Below are 22,010 nucleotides of genomic sequence, written 5' to 3' on the forward strand. Positions count from 1 at the left end.
TACAGCTCCTGGTGATAAACAAGATAAAGTCAAACAGAAAACATTTGTGGAGCCATATTTTAAAGATGATGAAAGGTAAGTTGGCCTTGGTTAATACCAGCAATGTGATTGGAAGTACCACAGAGCTATCTTTGTCAGAGGATCTCTGACCTATTAAAATTGCTACTTTGGTTAAAATAGAATCTATATCATTTACTTTATGACCATAACAAAAATGGAACTCAAGTATAAAAATGACAAATTTTTAAAATAAGGAAATTTTTTTACCACCACTACCCTGTTTTGGACAATGATGACAGTTATTTTCTCTGCTTCATTATAACGTATTTTTATTCTTATCCTATTTTATTGTGAACTTTATTTGAACTTGAGGAATTTATTGAATACCATAACTTGTATATAGTATAGCCTTTGGGTGGCAGGCCTTAGGCTGTGCTGCAGAATTATTTTATGAGAATTTTTTAATTTAAAAGAAAAATTTAAGCATCTTGATTTTAAATCATAATGCTGCTTTCTGCCTTTTATGCAAATATGCAAATTCTCTAACTTTCAGTCATGTACTATTAATCCTAGAAGTGAATTAAGGCATAGCAGTTTATTCAAAAAAACTTTTTATCCTTTTTTTTCTTTAAGTTATGATATTGGCAAGTTCAGTCACTCAATAAGTAAGGTTATTGTTTATACTTTGGTCAAGGATTTAGAAATCTGACAGGCCAAGATAAATTTCTACTGTTGCCTGTAAGACTCTAATAGATAAGAGCTGTCATTTTGTTGCTAAATGATTAATTCTTTCCCTTTATTCACCAGTTTTCCAAAGAAACAGTACCCTAGCATCTCAAATGTGACTAGAGAGTGTCTTAAGTATCATTATGAACTAATGGATTTAAATGTTTGATGCATTTCAATCCATTGTATTTATCACCCTTATGATACTCAGATTGTCCCATCTTTGCCCAGCAGAAGCCTCTTTGAATGGACACTACTCTAGCTGTCTTTCATAGCTTCCTTGCTCTGGTATGAAAAGATGTTCTAGGCTCCTGCCATAGGTTGGAATCTGTCATTTCTCCAGGAGCCCTAGTTTAACAGTATTTAGGCCATAGTCTGACTGCTGGGGTTGCTCATTGCTCCAGTTAGCCATTGTTTCTGGACCTTTTAGGTGGACAGAGTTAGAAGTAAAGTTTTTGTCATTTTGTTTTTTAAGATAAACTACATGTGTTCATACTGATAGCTTCAATTCAAGTTCAGGACTACAGGATTTCTCTGTAACCTCCTCTGTTACATCTGTATCTAGTTCCCCGCTTACTGAAAATCCCACTTCTCAGTGCCACTAACATCATTCTTCATTTAACTTGATTCCACAGAACAGTCTCAGAATAATTCAAACTATCACGAATAACATGATTTATGAAAATGGTTTAAGAATTTTTTGAGTCTTTTTGTCCTTACGCTGTATCCCATCAGAAAGGTACAGTCAAATCACTGTGTTTTCAGGTCACTTAGGATAATTATTTTCACTGTAGTTGTGCCACCAACCCAGTATCCATGTTTGTGTTATTTTGCTTTTGATTTTTTAGAAATTGTTTATCTTTAATTCTTTCTTTAAAACTAAGGAAATTATGTATATGATACTAGAGGCTGTAAAACAGGGTATATTCAGAAGTCTGTCTTCTATTCTGAAGTCCCCTTCATTTTGATAGCTTCCTATTCCTACACACATAACCATTTGTTAAAAATTTATGGTTTTCCATCCATTTTAAAAACAAATTTCTATCTGTATATCTTGAAATTGATGTAGATGTAGATAATTGTACTCTCTCTTCTGTACAAATGGTAGAATGCTATATATGCTTTTCTCTACTTTGCTTTTTTCATTTAAATATATGTCCTGGAAATCACTCATAGTAGTATATAGTGATATTCCTCATTTCTTTTTTTAATTTCATGGTATTTTGTTGTTTGTACCATAGCTTATTCCCTAGCAATGAGCATTTGGGTTGTCTACAGTTATGCTAGCATGCATAATGCTACAGTGAATAGCCTTGTGCATTCTCTTTTTAAATTTTTGCCTGTGCATCTTTGGAATAGATTCCTAGAAGTAAGATTGCAGAGTAAGAACTATCATTTCAGATGTTTCTAATACAGGTTCACTAACTTTTTTTTTTTTTTTCTATTTTTGGCTGTGTCGGATCTTCATTGTGGCATACAGGCTTCTCTCTAGTTGTGGCGCACGGGCTCCAGAGTGTTTGGGCTCTAGATGAGACGTGCGGGCTCATTAGTTTTGGCACGGAGGCTTAGTTGCCCCGCAGTATGTGGGATCTTAGTTCCCCGACCAAGGATCGAATCTCTGTCCCCCCACATTGGAAGGTGGATTCTTAACCATTGGACCACCAGGGAAGTCCCATAGGTTCACTAACTTTTAAAAAAATACATGAGTAGTTTTATTTATTCTAAAACCATTAGATAGCTGGAGATGCAGCACGTGGGTAAAGATGTAGGGATAGTACAAGAAGCTTAGTAACCTTTTAGGTGACGCTTGATGTCTACTGCAACTGCCAGTCTACTAGTGGATTCCCTGCTGCGTTGTAGTACGCTACAGACACAGAACAGGTTCAGAGGAAAGGATACGGCTAAATTATATTCTGTGTAAGCCTAAGGCCGTAAACTATTTGAAAGAAAGTATAGTCATGGCAATACTTTTTTATCTGTTGTTTCTTGGTCTTTTTTAATTTACTGGTTGCTCCAGAGAGTTGTTGGATTTAAGCACAAAAAGGACCTATATAACCTGATACATTTTGAAATAGAGCATTTAAAGCTTTTTTTTGAAGAACAGTACTTGCCAACTATCAAAATACCTCAAAGGAGTAGATGTGTTACCAACAGGTCATTTTAAAAGTCAGTTTTTGTGAGTCAGACTGTTTAAGTTCACTGGTGATGTTTCTATTATAAACAAATGTATATGGTGTTACATAAGTCTTCATTTACTTGTAAATTTGGAGTTTTCTATATTGGGCTTTTTAAATTAGGATGCAGGTATATTAATAAAGAAATGTTCCATGCTTCCTGATTGCTTTTTCTTACCAAAGAACTATATACCTCATCAATCAATACCTCAGTGGCTTTGACCCTTCCTAGGTTTCCAGTGGTTCACAATAGAATCTTTGTTTTTAAGGACAAGCACAAATGCTAATTGTGCCTAATATTTTGAAGAATTTAAGGTAGACGGAAGTAACAAAAGAAATTGTTGGAGAGAATAGTAAATGACATGCAAACAAATGAATTTGTTCTTTAGGGAGGAGTAGGTTAGCCCTGATTTATGGGTTTTTAGTACTAGAAACCGAGTTAACAGGCAGTATTCTCTCAGTTATGTTATAGAATAGCAATTCCTGAGTTTAATAATACAGCATTATGCTGTATTAATACAGCATTCCTTTATGATTAGGTTATTTTATATTTTACCTGAATTATTTTCAGCCAGCCAGAGGCAAAAATAGGAAGTAATAGTTATCTTTTTCAGTTAGAGAAAAATATCTATAAAAATACCTGATATGTAAAATACTATGTAAAATACTATGTAATATGTAAAATACTTAATATTTCAGTGGAGAGTGAATGAAGACATGCTTGGGTTTTTTTTTCCACATTCTGAGGAAGCATTTCAAATAAAATGAATGAATGTTTTGGGATTATTTCTCCTCTGGATGCTCACCTTTGCTAATTTAAAACCTAAACCAAAGCTCTCTATAGTAACAGATAAATTTAATTCATTTCCCCCCCAGAGAGACTAGCTTACAAAATTTTCCTCATATTGAGGTGGTCCGGAAAAAAGAAGAAAGAAGAAAATTGCTTGGACACACATGTAAGGAATGTGAAATTGTAAGTACTAATGTAAATACTGTCATTTGGGTTTTTTTAAAGATGGCTTTATATACATGATTTTAAAATCACATATACAAACCGTATTTGTATCTAGAAACAAGTTTGAGCCAGGAATAACAGAATGAATACATAGACTATACATACTGGCTGGGACCTGAGAGATATAGATGAAAACGAAAGCCCTCAATTTCTCTTAGATTCTCTAAGTGAATCTGGAGCCTAAGCAGTAGTTCTTATTTCCAGCTTAAGACATTTGTGCCATTTGTCTTTTCTATATTTATTTGTATATCTTTTAATTTTTTTACCTTGGGTTATGTTACAGCAGAGGCTCTAATACATATACTATTTGGGCGAAATTCTGACATTTTAGTTGGAAACTTGGCTATTTTATTTTTTACTTAAACACCAGCACTCTCAGGAAATGAGATGTACTCATAATTGTTTTTTCTAAATAACTGGTACAACCATAAGCTCTTCTTCCCCAAACATTTTCCTTTCTAAACAAAATGTGATGAATAGGCTCTACTTCATCCTTAAAACACAATTGTATTTTCCTTTTATACATTGGGTGTCTTGGACTAGATAACATATCTTGAAGTAGATTGTACTAATTGTCCTCTTAATAAATAGTGCTAGGCAGGTTCTATGTCTTTTTGAAACTTACTGTTTTTATTTCTTCCCTTGCTATCCTTTAGCTGTTGGATCCCTGCTTCCAGCAATTTACTTCCCCTTTTAAATTTTCTTCTTAAAAACTATGGCTAGAGAATTTGATAACCAAGCACATTAAAGTTATGTATGAATAGGTTACAGTGCAGGTAAGCATTTGGTGAGAAAAATGCTGTCATATACTAACAGTGGGAGTGTAAATTGAGATCACTATTTTGGAAAGCAGTTTGGCGATACAAGCAAAACCTCCTCCTGTATCATGAGTTTTCATAACACGAATGTATCATGATTTCTTAATTAAGGAATATGGTCTATACTAAATAAACCTCCAGTTTTTAATTCTAAGTGGAACTATTACTACCAGTGAGAAAAAAGCTCTTTTGCTGGAAACACTGTTAATTTGCTGTCCTTCTCTCAGGAATCATTTTTTGTGCTGTTATCCAGTCTCTGAAAACACTGTTTCATGCATTTTATTACATTTTTTCAGTTTTTTAAGGTAGAGAGTAATTCTGTTCCCTTTTACTCCCTCATGACCAGGAGTGAAAGTGCCAGTCCCATGTATTTAAAAATTGTCTATATGCTTACAATTACAGTTACTAAATTTTTCCCATTGCCTGTTCCACATGTGGAATATGCAACATACATGTGGCTAATAGTCACCTCAAATTTCACGTGTCCTAAAGCAAACACAGTTTCTATCTCCAATTGTCAAACCTTACCTCTGAGCCTCTTATATGTCCATTCTTCTCTAGTTTAAACCGGAGATCTTGCAGTTACCTACTTTTTTCTTTCATATCTCAGTAATGGATCTATCAGCAAATCCTACTGATTGTACTTTCAACACAGCAATGAATGGTCTTTTTTCCAAATGATCTTTTTAGAATAAAAGTTAAATCATGTCACTTTTCTGCCCCAAATCCTTAGTTGTCTTCCTCTCTAAGAAATGGTATCAAAGCCCTTATCAAGGACAGCAGACTCCCACCCCACCTCCTCTCTGACTTTATCTTCTAACACTCTTCTGCTTGCTTGCTGCGTTAACAGCTACACTAGCCTACTGTTGTTTTCAAATATGTTGTAATTTGGTGGCAATGTTTCTCTAACACTGACTGATAACCATGATTCTCTAAGGGCAGTTCCCAGGCTAAGGTAACAAAGGCTTATATTCATGGCAATGAGAATGAAGGAAAAGATACCCTCCCCCAAAAAAGTTTCAGAGATACTCTAAAACCTTTAATTAATCTATGTAAAAGAAAAATATATTAGAAACCTTTACTTCAAAAAAATTCTAATCCTAAGTCTGCCACTTTTAATAGGTGATATCTTTGGTGAATTATCACTTTGATTTTCAGTGCTTCAAGTGTAAAATGGAATTAGCTAGATTATGTGATCCTATCATCTGTGTTCTATTAAACTTTACACTACTGCTTTATTTTCTTTAGATCTAGAGCTTGAAGACCGGTATAGTTTTCACATAAAAGTTTTATCTTTCTTTGCATGAAGTTCAGGTTCTTTATGATCACACTTGCAAAAAGTAATATGCCTTTGATCCTAATTGAAAGATCTAGTTTAAAAGGGGAGGTCGTGAAGCGTACAACATTCAAAGCTAAATTTTTATTTTAAAAAACTGTAGTGAAAGGAAAGTTACTTCAAAACACACGTTATAGTCAAATAACAATTGAGAAATGTGCTATTCAGAGTGCAGGCCTTGGCCTTCTTGTTACTGGGCTGAGAAAGATGAAGAGTTTGCACCAGTATATAAATCAGCTGTACCGCTAAGGACGCTGTAAAGTTCAGCTGGCATTTTTTTTTACTTGTAAGACTTTGCTGATGCAGGAAGCAGTATGTTTTTTTACATTGTGATACAGGCTCCTTTTCTTTATGGAGCAAACATTTCACAGACCAGCACTAATTATTATTAGTAATTTATATAGTAATTTACTTAGAGATAGTATTACTATCAGTGAGAATTCAGTTTCCTTAGCATCCTGAATAAGTCTTCTTAGCTTCTACTTTATAACCAGTAAGCACAACAGTCCATTTATTATTCCTAAGTGGAAAACTCACCAGTTTTATTATCAGTATTATGCAGATTTTCCAGCAGAAGAAAGAGAAAAGAAGTTGGCTTCCTGCTCAAGACACCGATTTCGGTATATTCCACCCAACACACCAGAGAATTTCTGGGAAGTTGGTTTTCCTTCCACTCAGACTTGTATGGAAAGAGGTGAGAATACAGATTGTAACATTTTGGAACTTTTTCTTTTTTAAATACTGTGTATACCCGAGTCTAAACACTAAACTTTTTCTCCATGATTCTCTACCTTCTGCTGTAAGTTGGGTGCCAGTTTTGTGACATAAATACAATTTTGTAAAGATAAAGGCTTAACTTTCAACTTTTCAAACAACTTCATTGGAATCATAGATTGTTTATAAGCACTTTAATGGAGTTGTGTATGCATTATCCTCCTTTATCATTCAAATTTCAGAAAGTAATTTGTTTTATCCAGTCATCAAAATGACTTCTCATAACTTTACATAAGTTGCCAGCAAAGTTATATTGTTGAAAAGCATCTTTTTTTTTTTAAAGAGACTACCCTGAATTTTAGATGTTAAAACCTCACTATTCAGAATGCTAACTATTTATAAAACATATTTGAGTAAAAAGGACTTTTGTTTGTTTGGGAGACTGTTGACATGCAACTAGCCCCTTCAGATACAGCACTTACATTTAATGTAATTTGAGAACGTATGCAGCTTTAAAAGCTCCAGATATTTAGAGAAAAGTTTTTCTAAAAGATGCAAAGTCTCTTACAGCTATTACCATACTTCCACTTTCCCCATTAACAAGTCCTCTTTGACGTGATGTCTCTGCTTGGTCATCAAATAGAATTAGACAGTCTGGATAGAGCCTGTGCTTGTACCCCTAATATGGCCTAGGGGTATGGCAGAGCAGAATCCTCCCCTGAAAACTACGTGAAAGGAGACACCTTAGGAGAATCGAATAGTCTGAAGAATATAGGGACATGTCATCTCAACAAGTAGCTACTGAAAAAAGTCTTTTTGATAAGCACCTGGAATTTATCATAATAGTAAAAAGTTCATGTTTACCATTTGCAACCAACGGGAGGCAGAATAGGAAAGTGCTTAAGTGCTCTGGTTCTGGAGTTAGATCTTGGGCAGGGCGCCAGCTTTCCTGCTTCCTAGCTCTGGGAACTTGAGCGAGTTATCAAACTTCCCTGGGTCTCCGTTAGCTCAGCTGTGAAACAGGCGTAGTGGAAGCTGCTGCAGAGGAGTGAGAGTGTTATCCTAGATAATGTATACAGCACATCTGATAAATGTTTGCTATTGTTTTCGGTATAAATGAGAAAATTGATGCTAGGTACTGAAATCATTAATCAACACAACCAGTTAACAGAAAAATCATGTGAACTTAAAAGGCATTAAATGAGACAGACGTTTACTGGATATATGCTGAAATACGTTGCGGATAGTCTTCTAAATTTGTGATTTATTTTTAAGGTTACATTAAAGAAGATCTTGATCCTTGTCCTCGTCCAAAAAGACGGCAGCCTTACAATGCAATATTTTCTCCAAAAGGCAAAGAGCAGAAGACATAAATGTTGAAGCAAGAACAGGAGAGACGACAATATTCTTTTTATTTATAGTTAAAGTTGGTATTAAACATTGATTTTTTTTGATCTTCTGAAAACTGAGTTATAAATCATTTTTCTATTGAAAATGTTTTGAAATAGCATTTACCCATCACACAGATGACTATTTAAAAATGGATAAGTTTATGTCGTATTTTCTTGCTTTTGCACCTTTAAAATAATAAGGTGCTTTTATTTTGCACTCTAAGTTAAAAGTTGTTTATTACTTTATTTGGTAATACCTAATTACAGTTTTGAAAATATGATAGTTGTAGTCTGATTTGTTGCCTTCCGGGTCTTTTATTCCATCTTCCCTTGGTATTCACATTCAGCAGTGACTTCATGTTAACATAGATTTTTATTCTCTTAATCAAGTTGCTCTTACGTAGGTCATTCCAATGTCTGGCATTCATGTCTTTTAAAAGGCTAAATTTTAACAATCCTTTTAACTTTCCAGCTTCTTTCTTTCATTGACTTGAAATGAACTACTCGGTAGTGAATGCCTTTCAAGGTGACTACAAATATCTTTTCCTTTGCCACGTACTATAAATTAACATCCTCTGATCATACTATTCCAGCTCTTCACATGTTTTCTTTTCATCATACTTGTTCTTCCTAGTGCAGTTTTCAAACAATTTGAGTTCTTCTCCACCCACATGTTCAAATTCAGTTAGTTGTATTTCTCTGGATTGACTAATGTTATGAACTTCCAATTTGTGAACAAAAATAGATTTCTCTACTTAGCAACTTTCTACTCCTCTGGAACCTAGTGTCTGAGTCATCAAGATGACTGACCACATCTGTGTCACCTTTCCTAGTGGCATTTTGTTTATCAGTGTCTTGTGTATTCCTTTAATCCAGATCTTGACAGTATTACATAAGCAGGAGTACATGACACACTGAATGGAATGCCTCACCAAAATCTAAATAACCTTATAGATATAACCTTTACTTCTCAGAGTTTTTAAAAATCTCTTTAGTCTCATCTTCCTCATTGATCAAGGTTTTCCTGAATAAATGACATCAGTTTTATGTTTTCACAGAGGGGATTGGAAAAGAAATCACTTACATTTAGTATCTACATTTATGTTAGACCCTCTTTGTACATTGTTTGGCTCTGAATGTGATTCCCAATTTTTTTTTTTTTTTTTTGCGGTACGCGGGCCTCTCACTGTTGTGGCCTCTCCCGTTGCGGAGCACAGGCTCCGGACGCGCAGGCTCAGCGGGCCCATGGGCCCAGCCGCTCTGCGGCATGTGGGATCCTCCCGGACCAGGGCACGAACCCGTGTCCCCTGCATCGGCAGGCGGACTCTCAACCACTGCGCCACCAGGGAAGCCCCTCAATTTTTTTTTTAATGGACCTATCATAGCTTCTATTCAGCACTTTTCTTCCCTTCCCAAATTGTTTATCCTATGTTTGATTTTTGTTCTCTGCTGGCAGTCAACTAATCTTCCCCAAATAATAGCCATTCATTGGTCACTTAGTATATGCCAGAAACTGTGTTACACTCTTCACATAGATTTTTCTCTTTTAATCTTCAAATAATCTTGGGAATTTATGTATCAGCTTAACACTAAGCTACAAAAAAATAGATCCAAAAAAGATTAAACAACAAATGACTAGTTTTCTTTTTCTCACATTAGAATGTCTGGAGATGGGCAGTCCAAAGCTGGTCTGTGCCCTCGTAAACCCAGATTTCTTCTAGCTTTCTGCTTTCATATTTTGTATGTGGCCTTCATCCTTGCGACTATTAAATAGTTATGCCACCTCTGGAATCATGTCCATGTTCTAGCCAGGTAGAAGGGAAAAGAAAAAGGCACATGTCATTTGTTTTTGTCCTTCTTTAAAAAGTTTTCCAGAAGGCCCCTCCCAGTAACTTTCCCTGTGTCTCAATGGCCAGAATAGCCACTGAGAGACACCTGGATTGGAACAGGGCGCCACAGGATGTGCAGTTAGAGCTGTATATCGCCAGTGATCTGTTTTTTTTAAAAAAAGGTAGCCTAGGGTTTCCCTGGTGGCGCAGTGGTTGAGGGTCCTCCTGCCGATGCAGGGGACACGGGTTCGTGCCCCGGTCCTAGAAGATCCCACATGCCGCGGAGCGGCTGGGCCCGTGAGCCATGGCCGCTGAGCCTGCGCGTCCGGAGCCTGTGCTCCGCAGTGGGAGAGGCCCCAACAGTGAGAGGCCCGTGTACCGCAAAAAAAAAAAAAAAAAAAAAAAGGTAGCCTAAGCAGAGACAAGAGATTGTCTACCTGATAGTGGCTTGAGAGAAATCCAACCCTTTAGCCAGCATTTTTCATTTTTCCTCAGTAACCCTGTGAGGCTGGGTAAACTGAGGTCTCTTCATCTGCTGCTGACCAGCTCTACCTTTAAATGAAGTAATAGACACTTGAGTTAGACAGATGCATTTAAACACAGAACTGCAGTTTGTGATTTAAGAAGATATATGAAAGGGCTTCTTCATTTGTAAAGCATTATATATGTTAGACAGTATTTTCATGCACATATGCATCAATCACTGTATGTAGTTATATATAGTTTCAGGTTGCCTGTGAGCTTTCTAAAGTTGAAGACCTGTGATTTAAACTTTGAAAGCATGCAGAACCTCGTCAGCACTTCACACTGGATTAACACCTTTCCTGCCTTTGGCAGACAGGCATCCCGATTAAATCATTTGAAACGTAAGGTTGTCAGAGGCAACAGTTTGAATGAGTTAATCATAGGTATCCAAATGTATATAGAAGATACAACATGCTACCTTGAGAAAAGAACAAGTGAAGCAGAAGAATATTCTTAACACCTCTCACGTAGTGAAAGATTTCCCACAGTTCAACTGGAAAGGCAGCTTAACATATCAGTAACTCGATTTAAAATTGCATCTAGCATATGTATTTAAAAACTTACAGAGAACATTCTTAGGCCCTCTAAAACAAATAACTCTGAAAAGATTCTTGCCCAGATCGTCTTTAATTTATAATCTAGTTGTCAAAAAGGAATAGTGTTACATAAACCAAATAACACTAGTACATTTACTTAAACCTTTATCAAGCACTTTTACTTTTATCTTTGCCAGGTATAATATAAGTATCAGAATCAGGCCAATTTTGACAAGTTTATTCCAAAGGGGCAAGCTTTTAAAGAACCTAAGAATCTTATTCACTTGTTCCTGGCATCTTAACAAGCATGAGTTTAATTTTGAAAACTGCCACTTCAGAGATAAGCATTTAAAATATCTCAGGTTTTACCACTGTCTATTCTCAGCAAGGCTAGCAGTTGAAGAGACATCTCAAAATCTTTCTCTTTGCTGAGCTGATGTTGTTAGAATGGTTCCTTGGAAAACTGAAGTGTCCTTACACTTGAATCCTTTAGTGTGCATTTAAGGAAGTAGTGAAGCAGTTGTCTACTGTCAAACCAGCAGAGGCCACAAGAGAGCTATTTTGAGAATAATCAGTGGAAACTAGGGGCTGAATAGGACTATCATAAAAGAAAATTTGTAGGATAAGTAGGATATAAGTTGGAAACCTACAGTCATGAGAGCTCACTCAGCAAAAACAAGCTTTCAACATAGCTATTGTTGGAATAAAACAAATGGCAGCGGCCATAATTCATGGTCCTGAGAAAAAAGATAAGAAACATGGACTTTTATACTGGGCATTTAGGGATACAAAGAGATATGTGAAATCTATTACCCAGTGGGAGACCAGACATAAACACACAAATATGCCTAAGAGGTCAAAAAAGCTTGGACTGAGTGCCAAAGAAATACTAACGATAATTAGATCTTGAACTGTGCCTCTGGATGAGTTATCCTACACGAGGGACAACACAGTCTAAGTTGGAAATGAACCTGAATGTGAAAATGCTAAAACACTAAGTCAGAAGGAGTGCTAGACATCATTTGGTTCCGGCCCCTCCCTTCGTAATGAGGAAACAAGCCAAAAGAGAGTTAGTGACTTGCCAAGGTCCAACAGGCTGGAACTAGACTGTAGTCTGAGACCTCAGTCTGGTGCTCTTTCCCCTTCCTAGGTGCCAGGAAGCATACTTCCTACAGGTGTATTGGGTTGGCCAAGAACGTTAGTTCATAAGCTGCTATGGAAAAAACCCGAACAAACTTTTTGGCCAACCCAATATTACAGCTGGAGAGTAGGGCTATGCGGTATTAGTAAGAGAGACAATAAACTTGTGTTTTGGGGGCAAGACTGAAGGGTTTGGACTTGAGTCTGTAGGCTTGTGGTTTTCAAACCATTAGTAGAAGATCCCTTTATTCAAATTAAATCTGTCTACAGAGAACCTGGATATCTTAAATGCACACATTTATGTTAAAAATTTCAACTTGTCACCATATAAATCGAATCAGTAAGGCTAGATAAATTCAAAATTCTGAGATGAGTTACAGGTGGTAGGTTACATCAGCCTCAGCATCCATGATGATATATTAGTCAAATGCTTGCTGTGCCCCCAATTCAATTAGAATATCTGGAGGTAAGGGCTCAGTATTGTTATTGTTGTTTTTAAAAGCTCCTTAGACGACTGTAGTGTACAGCCACATCTGAGAACCACTGCCCTAAGTCATTGTTACAGCCTAGTTCGATGGTATTTGAACTTTAGTGTGCATCAGAATCACCTGGAAGACTTATTAAATCAGATTGCTGGACCCCAAAGTGAGAAGGGGCCCCAAATCTACTTTTTCACATGTGATACTAATGCTGCTAGTACAGTAACCACAAGTACTTAATCATAAAAGTCACCTGGATGCTTGATAGAGATTCTTGGGCTCCTTCTGTGGGAATTTTGATTCAGGTGTAACTTGAGTTTTTTTTTTTTTAAGTTCTCAGATTATTAGTATGAGTCAAATCTAAGAAATACTGCTTAAGACAACAGGGAAAACTAAATAGCTACATGATAAGCTTTCAAACATCCCGACTGAAAATACTGAGTTGGGTAGTAACGTATTAATTTATATATAATCATCAGGCAGCAGTATATAATATGTAAAATGAGGGTTTTTTTTGGGGGGGTGGGCAGGGGGTAGTCAAGCATAGAATCAGGTGTGCAATAAAGAAATGTAGTAATATTCCAAGCATGAAGAACATTTGAGCCAAGAAGGTGGCAGTAGGAATCGGAAAGAAATTTAAGCAATTGAATGATTGTTACCAGAACTGGGGCAGCTGAGGGAGGATCCAAAGATGAATATGACAGTTTCTCCTCAGTGAGCTGATAACCAATTCAGTGGTAACAAGGGACATAATGATCAATTGGATGGGGTCTCTCACTGGAAATGGGAAGAGACCCTTGTTTTACACATCATTTATAACTGTACAGCTATTAAATAGGAACACATTCGTCTCTAATTCTGAAGTGAACTTTCACACGTTAAAGAATACAGCAAGTTACATAGTGGACATTTGCTCAGCAAACCAGTTTATGAAATCATAGGCCAGATTATAGGGCAGTAACGATTGGCCTCCAGTACTCCCTCTAAAGCATTTCCCTCATATATGTTACTCTCCACTCATGCAGGGAGGCCCACTATCCAGTTGAAGATGTGTCCAGGAGGTTTTCGTTTGTACTGATCCTTCTGTTTATTCACTCAGATAATCATTCATGCTGACTCTGGACCCTTTCAGTGTTCTTTAACATTTCCAAACGTTGGCAGGAACGAATAAGATGAAACTCAGACCAACCTTAGACCATTTGGGGCTGCACCCCGCAGGCCTGCAAGCCTTGTAGTTGCCCAGCCTCGAGACTGAAAAAAGAGCCCCAAGGCAGGGACAGAGACAATGATTTATTGGATAGGGGATCCTACCCGTCCGAAACAAGGGGTCACCCTACCATGTAGGACAGACAACAGGCAGGCCATGGCAACAATCTTTGCTAGTCAGGGGAGAAGGAGGCTAGCATTTATAGGGGGAATTGACCTCCGATTGGCTCATCGGTTACCAGGGAAACTAGCAGCTGGGGCAGGTCCCTCCCAGCCCCTCAGGTTAACAACCATCTCCAGGGCAGATATTTCCCTTTAATAAATTAGCAGCTGGAGCCGTTCTGGCCTAAAGACTAGAACAATCACTAGCTGGGGCAGAGGCCAAGCACGTTCGTGTGAGCAGAGTGTAGGTGAAGCAGGGACTGGTCGAGCAGGGGATGTACAAAGAGCAAAAGAACAGCCACCTTGAGTGGCCTGGCCGTACACTCCCCCCCGCATACCCTGCATGACCCTTACAATCTTGGTTCACCCCTCTTCCGAGATATCCCTGGGGTCAGGTACGTAGTGGTGCCCTGCAACCAAATACCGCAAATGCAATACAGACAACAGAAGCTAAAGAGCATCAGGAGTGCAAGAGGTGGGCAAACTTTAGAGCCAGGCAGCTCATCAGGTCAAATTTTCATGGAATTCCAGAGGACAACAACAGCATCTCGCTGTAGTTCCAGCAATCAAACTCATTTCGCAGTGAGGCCCCCAGTGTTGCCCAGTCCACAAACAGATTCCCTCCATTCAGACTAGGGACAAAATGTAAGATGTTTTAACAGGCACCATACAGGGAAGGTCATGACCATTAAGCAAACGACAAGCAGTAACAGCATTCTGAGGTAACATTTCCTCTGCCGCCACGTCCTGGCCTGCAGTAGTACACCGCTTGCCCACCCTCAGTCCTCAGAGCCGGTGCCGAACGCTGGAGAGGTGGTATAACAACTGACCACAGGCTAATATAATGGTGCCTTTCTCCAGTAGGGGGCCTGGATTGTTTCAGCAGTCTCAGGTGGGGCTGGGTAGAAGACAGGTGAAATCTCTTAAGTCCCTTTCGAATCCTATTCCTCATGGGGCAGGAAAAGCAAACCACCGGGGACTTACCTGCCAGTCCCAGGGCCATTTTATAACGTGTTCCTGGGGACAGACCCTGTGGCAAGGGCAAAAGTAAGTTACTGTCCTGACCAATAGCTGGCAATGGTCCTTCAGTGGCCAACAGGTGAACTTGGCTTGTGTTGACTAGTTGCTTCTGGGTTATCATGGTGTAGGCACTGGGACAATTGCTCCTGGGATGTGTCACACGTTGAGAGAGCCAGTTTTCCATCTCAGTTGTTAAGTAGTCCGGTCATAGCCCAGCAGCAGTGGGGTAATAAGGAAACGCCAGTGTACGTCATTCTTAATCGGCTCATTCCTGAACTTCATGGCCAGTAAAGTGAGTTCCTTGGTCACTATCGATGTCCACGGTGGGGTCCCATATGTCGTACACAGCTGTTTTAGACCCCAGATAGTGGGTTTTTGTGTGTTGCTCAATGACTCAGGTAGGCCTTTTGTAATGCCCTCCACCTGCTGTAACGCATTGTCAGCACAGAGCTGTTGTTCCATCACACGGTATCGTTGCTCTGCCCCCTTCCACAGCTGGGACCAGAAGCCCAAGAGTACCCTTTCATTATTTTGCCGCTGCCTCAGGCCCCCACCAAACCCTTCTGAGTAACCAGCCACATTCAATTCACAAGCCTGTCCCTGAGTTAACATCCCTAAAGCTGGTGTCTGTAATTGTTTAGGAGTGGTGGGTCAGGGGTATGCTTGTCTTACCTGACCAGATAACACCCAATTATTTGATAGCGAATCCAGGTGCTTGCATTCTGTCTGTATTCACCAGCCATCACCCTGCAGTCAGATGAGCCACGAGCACGGGGCTGCTACCTTTAAAATGAAAAGAGACTCAGGTTAACAGGATATCAATATAACGGAAGAGAAAGACATCTCTCATGGTAGTCAGTTACCACAGGGCCCCAAATGCTGGTGGACAGCCACCTTGGGATTTCCCCAGCAATGTTCCACCCCTCGTCCTTATTTCCCCACATCTCAGGGCTCACGGGAGTTTCCTCAGCCTCTTGGCTGGCTCACCAATTGTTGAGCTGCAAGCCTTATAGTTGCCCAGTCTCGAGACTGAAGAAAGAGCCCGAAGACAGAGACACCAGTGAATTATTGGATAAGGGGACCTTACACGTCCAAAACAAAGGGTCCTGAAGCGACACTCCACCCCACCAGATGAGTAGGCAAGCCATAACAACAACCCCTCTACCTGGGGCGGAAGAGGCTACCATTTATAGGGGGAATTGACCTGTGATTGGCTCATCGGTTACCAGGGAAACTAGCAGTTGGGGCAGGTCCCGCCCAGGCCCTCAGGTTAACAACCATCACAAGGGCAGATGTTTCCCTTTAATAAACTAGCAGGTGGACCATCTGGCCTAAGGACTAGAACAGTTGCTAGCTGGGGCAGAGAGCAAGCACGTTCGTGTGAGCAGAATGTAGGTGAAGCAGGGACTGGTCGAGCAGGGGATGTACAAAGAGCAAAAGAACAGCCACCTTGAGTGGCCTGGCCATACAGACTGTCGATCTATTTCAATAAGATATTTGGGAGGAAAAAAGTGTCCTCAAAATAAAGGTGATATGGATTTCTAGTGATCCTAACACACCTCAGTCAGTAATTCTTGCAAAAAGAGAGAGGAGGGCAAGCTAGGGAAAGCCTCTAAATTAGAGAAGGGTATTCAGGTTTCCAGGTGGGAGAGATTAACGATCCTCTCTAAATGCCCTAGAGAGCTGCTGAAGCACCAATGGCTGGAGACACTAAGGTTAGAGAGAGAGAGAGAGAGGGAGAGAGGGAGAGAGGGAGGGAGGGAGAGGGAGAGAGGGAGAGAGGGAGGGGGAGGGAGAGGGGGAGGGAGAGAGGGAGGGAGATAGGGAGAGAGAGGGAGAGAGGGAGAGAGGGAGGGAGGGAGAGGGAGAGAGGGAGAGAGGGAGGGGGAGGGAGAGAGGGAGGGAGATAGGGAGAGAGAGGGAGAGAGGGAGAGAGGGAGGGAGGGAAAGAGGGAGAGAGGGAGAGAGGGAGAGGGAGGGAGGGAGGGAGAGAGAGGGAGGGAGAGAGAGAGGGAGAGAGGGAGAGAGGGAGGGAGGGAGGGAAAGAGGGAGAGAGGGAGAGGGAGGGAGGGAGAGAGGGAGGGAGGGAGGGAGGGAGGGAGGGAGAGAGAAGACGCCAACAGGTGAGTTGAATTCTGCTAACGGTATTTCCCTGGGGAAGGAGGCTGAGCAATCCAGGCTTCACCAAGCAGAGGGTCACTTCCAGGAAGGGGAGAGCCTGACAGAACCCCTGGGAGCCTCCCAAGGCTGCAGCGACAGAAGCAGAGACCTGAGGAACCTCCTCCACAGTTCTGTCCTCAAGATGTTAGTCAAATGTTGAAGTTACACCGGATGGAGGCTAAAAAGCTATGCTAAAAACCTTAAGAAAATGGTTAAAATGGTATATTTTATGTATATTTTACCACAATAAAAAAAAGGTTTTTTTAACAGTTTTCGACAGACTATTGTTGGTGCTAAAGAGATGCTCAGGACTTACCCTGACTCTTAGTTGTAACTAACTTACCAGATTAACTACCTACCTACCAGACTTAGTTGAAAGGCCTGGCGGGCTATGATGTAGGAACAGGGGCTGTTTTTTTTTTTAATTAATTAATTAATTTATGGCTGTGTTGGGTCTTCGTTTCTGTGCGAGGGCTTTCTCTAGTTGTGGCAAGCGGGGGCCACTCTTCATCGCGGTGCGCGGGCCTCTCACTAGCGCGGCCTCTCTTGTTGCGGAGCACAGGCTCCAGATGCACAGGCTCAGTAGTTGTGGCGTGTGGGCCCAGTTGCTCCACGGCATGTGGGATCTTCCCAGACCAGGGCTCGAACCCGTGTCCCCTGCATTGGCAGGCAGATTCTCAACCACTGCGCCACCAGCGAAGCCCTTTAACGGGTTTTGTTTTGTTTTTGCGGTACGCGGGCCTCTCACTGCTGTGGCCTCTCCCGTTGCGGAGCACAGGCTCCGGACGCGCAGGCGCAGCAGCCATGGCTCACGGGCCCAGCCGCTCCGCGGCATGTGGGATCTTCCCGGACCAGGGCACGAACCCGTGTCCCCTGCATGGGCAGGCAGACTCTCAACCACTGCGCCACCAGGGAAGCCCCGGGGGGCTGTTTTGATAGGGGCTGTCAGGGAAGGCCTGGCTGAGAAGATCAGAAGGAAGTGAGGAGGTGAGCTCAGGAATACCTGAGGAGGAGCTTTCCAAACAGAACAGCAACTTAAAGGCCATGAGGTGGGAGCATGTTGTTAGCCCGCTGAGTCTTCATGTGGAGCGCAGCAAACCAGGGACTCTGGTGGGAGGTGTGGTCAGAAAGAAAGGCAAGGCCGAGATGATGTAGTGCCCTGTGCCCAGAAAGGACTGGGTTTTAGGCTGGGTGATATGGGGAACCGTTAAGGGGAGGGGAGGGGATTTGACCTGGCCTGTTTTAAAAGGATTATTCAAGCTGATGTGAGAAAGGGCTGAGATAATAGGGGGGCCGAGGTGGGAGCAGAGAGTCGTAGCTTACTGCAGCTGTCCTGTGAACGATGGTGGTTTGAGAGGGTAGCAGTGGAGTTGGTTATTTGAAGGTCGAGCATCAGTAGGATTCACTGGGTAATTTTAAAGGGTCTAAGGGAAAATGAAGGGTTGGGGATCACTGCAGAGTTTTTGGCTTGTGCAGCTAGGTGAATGAGGAAGAAGCAGATTTGCAGTGGAGCAACAGGAATTTGCTTTGGACCTGCTAAGATTAAGATGCTCAGCAGGCTTTCAATCTTAATTCCAAGATTAAGATGCCTAGCATGAGGCAGAGAACTGAATATGTGACTCTGAAGTTCAGGGGAGAGGCCAAGTAGGTGATATCAATTTGGGAGTCCAACCTCTAGGTGTTACTTGAAGCAACTGACCTGCATGAGATTACCAAGGTTTGACTGTAGATAGAAACAAGAAGAGATCCGGAAGCTTGAGGTAGATTGGGGCTATATGAATCTGTACTCATAGAAGCATCTGGGTGAGGAGGGTTGATTGCAGTTTGGGCTTCTAGTAACAGAGGTACTGGGTTTTAGGGCATGTTGGCAGGAATCCCCATGGTCTTTTAGAGCAGGTGGCCAATCAGTGGTAGGTATAGCCTCCTTCTTGGCCTTACCTGTCAGGAAGTTTGTTAGGAAGGGGGGATGTTGGGAGTGGAAGGTGGTCTACCTGGGGCAGACTGAGCTTTGTGCGTGCTTCCCAACCATGAAGCATAAAAGCTTCACAGCCCAAGGGCCAGGCTCCCTACAGGCCGCTGTCTGGCCTCTCTAGATCACCGCAGGCTGCACGACAATGATGCACAACAGGATCCGGCACAGCGCAGTTCCCCAGTAGACGCAGTTTTCAAAAGGGCTGTTTGTGTGCAGTCTGGTCAGTCACCCTTGTGTGAGTGGAAGGTGACAAGATGAGTTGCAGTCTCACGCTGCTGAGCTGGTCGCCAGTCTTGTTTCATTACATCCACGTGCATGTCTACCCTTACTCTGCCCCTAGTTTGTGTTGACATTACTGTTTAACTCTCAAGGAACAACTGCATTTCCTTTCCTTTCAAGTTCTCAAACAGGACCTCATTGTGTCCCCCCAAGTCCTGTCAGCTCATTTGAAAGGGTTTTTCGGGCATCTCCAAGGATCCTCAGCCAAATCTGCCCATGAAATTAATAATAATAAAGCCAGACATGGTGCCAGGATGGGAGACACCTAAGAGGACAAGCTTGGTGACTTCTATATATATACACAAATGACAGCAAAAGAGAGACACATCTTTTGGAATTGGATTAGACTTAGTTGGTAAAACTAGGAGTCATGCTTCCCATTTTCTAATGCTTGTTCTTGAAACAGTTACTGGCGCAGCATTGAATCATTTTCATAAACCGGGCCTTTCTGCACTTTTCACATTACCCTGTAATCAAACACCCTCCCCTCCAGTCTCCAGCCCACCCTCCCCTATGCAGCTGCTCTGAGTGTGGGACAGGCCAATGACAAGGGTTCCATGTTGGGGCCTCAGAGGTGCATGGCGCTTCTACACAGAGCCACACCAAGAGGAGGCAGGGGCTTACCCAATCCCCATCTTAAGGCAGCTTTGGGTGTGGATTCATTAAGCTTGCAAAAGGGGCACCCAGAGAATGTGCAGCAGGAAAGATACTCAGGGTACAACACAGTGTCTTAAATGTGGAAGGATTTAATACATGTTTGTTGAATGAAAAAAGGATGAGTGAGATTGAGAACCAGAAGAACTGGTACTTGCTAGGCTCTGCCACCACTTCACCGTGTGCAAGTCTCTTTGCATTTGGGGGCTTTAGGGTCCTCACCTGTAAAACAAGAGGATTGGACAATATGACCTTCATCAGCTAGATTCATCAGCTTCTCACAATTAGATGATTAACCCCTTTCAGGAGGGCAGACTGGAGAACAGTTAAACACATGGCCTTCAGAGCCAGGCAAGTCACGACAGGAATTCCAGCTCTGTCACTTAGGGTATGACATGGCCAGTGCACTCAAATTCTCCAAGCTTTCTGCACCTTCAAGTAACAAGGTTATTGTGGGGATTGAATGAGATGCTACAGGAACTTATTACAGAGCCTGGTATATAGCAACTGTTCACTTACTGATAGCTGTTATCATTATTGTCAGTATTGCAGAGATGGTGGTGATGAATCAGAAAGAAAGCTTCTTGGAGAAGTCGGAATTTGAGCTGAGCCCTAACAACTAGGTGGGATTTAGAGAGACCCAGGGGGGAGTAAGGTGGGAGAGAGGGGCTCATAAAGGGCAAGGGTCATATAGAGGCAGTAGAACAGAAGGGATATTTCAGGCAGTGGTGGGAGCTGCAAGGAGAAGAGAATTACCCGGTAGGAGAGACCAGGGAAGTCACAGCCCATAGGGCACACACGGGTGCTTACGTCGGGATCTCTAAGGAAAACTGCACATAGGAGGCTCCATGACCCCAGTACTCTTTCTAAGCCCCTGGATCCTCCCTACTCCCTAAACGTTCAAACTCTGGACGAGGGATACAGAGCAGCTGTCACTTCTAGGCCATAGAGTCATTTCAAATGCTGTCATTTTTCAAAAGTGAATTTAATTCTGTAAGTTTTATTCCATAGATATTAATTGACCTTATTTGCTCATACTGAAGTCAGCAGAGACTAGAGGCAGAAGTGGAAAAGGCTTCCCAGTCCCAGCTGAAACCCAAAAGACCAAATTAGTACTTTCAGAAGAACACCCACAAAGGGATTTTCCAAAACGTGCACCACCTTGTTTTATAATTCAGGGCTTGAAAAAGAAGCCAGGTTGCCTGTCGCAGCACACAGAAGCCTGATAGCTCAGCTCGTGAGTGTGCGTTTCAGGGACAAGGTGTCTGCTGGGTAGCACCACCTGTACCCCAACTTACTTTCCTGGGCACCCCATTCGTTCCAGACAAGAGGGCTAGCCAGGTCAACCTGACACGGCTGCTGAATTATCTAGATGCTCCCAGCACACCCCACCCTCTCTCCCTGCTCAGAAAATAGATGAAAGCCTCCTTAATCAAGAAAACTACAGTGGGAGGCATGTCGAGGAGACTTCCCCCCCAAACCACTAAAACATGACCTACTTAAGTAACAACCAAACACCTGCAAGGGAGAACAGTGTGGAAATGTTAGAGATGGGATCACCCATGAAATCAGCTGTGTAAATGAGGATGTACATCATGGTTCTATCTGTCCTTTGACAACGTAAACATTGCATGTTTTTCATTCATTAGAGACTGAAATAAAAACCTACATTCTTCGTCTCACGAGGAGATAAACCACTGCTGTGTAGTTTTGTTTTTTTTGTTTTTTTCAGTACACGGGCCTCTGTTGTGGCCTCTCCCGTTGCGGAGCACAGGCTCCGGACGCGCAGGCTCAATGGCCATGTCTCATGGGCCTAGCCGCTCTGTGGCATGTGGGATCCTCCCGGACCGGGGCACGAACCTATGTCCCCTGCA

The 22,010-nt window shown here is 41.6% G+C and overlaps 1 protein-coding gene across 15 annotated transcripts in view; it reads left to right on the plus strand.

The window, feature by feature from the left end:
- RBBP8 (RB binding protein 8, endonuclease) overlaps positions 1–8,457 on the plus strand; it is a 95,599-nt gene extending 87,142 nt beyond the window's left edge. For 13 of the 15 annotated variants that reach the window (XM_089894986.1, XM_089894981.1, XM_089894983.1 and 10 more), the window contains 4 exons: positions 6–75; positions 3,777–3,873; positions 6,610–6,763; positions 8,059–8,457. In XM_089894986.1, the coding sequence (XP_089751112.1) occupies positions 6–75; positions 3,777–3,873; positions 6,610–6,763; positions 8,059–8,156 (419 nt within the window). In that variant the 3' untranslated portion in view covers positions 8,157–8,457. Of the gene's footprint in view, positions 1–5; positions 76–3,776; positions 3,874–4,571; positions 6,764–8,058 lie in introns of those variants that run through there. The other 2 variants (XM_022586815.3, XM_089894988.1) reach the window with 2 other exon arrangements.
- Positions 8,458–22,010: the final 13,553 nt, after the last annotated feature.

The sequence above is a fragment of the Delphinapterus leucas genome, chromosome 14 (assembly GCF_059928025.1).
Source record: "Delphinapterus leucas isolate spDelLeu-1000000601 "Yukka" chromosome 14, BTC_Dleu_Yukka2, whole genome shotgun sequence".
NCBI lineage: Eukaryota > Metazoa > Chordata > Mammalia > Artiodactyla > Monodontidae > Delphinapterus > Delphinapterus leucas.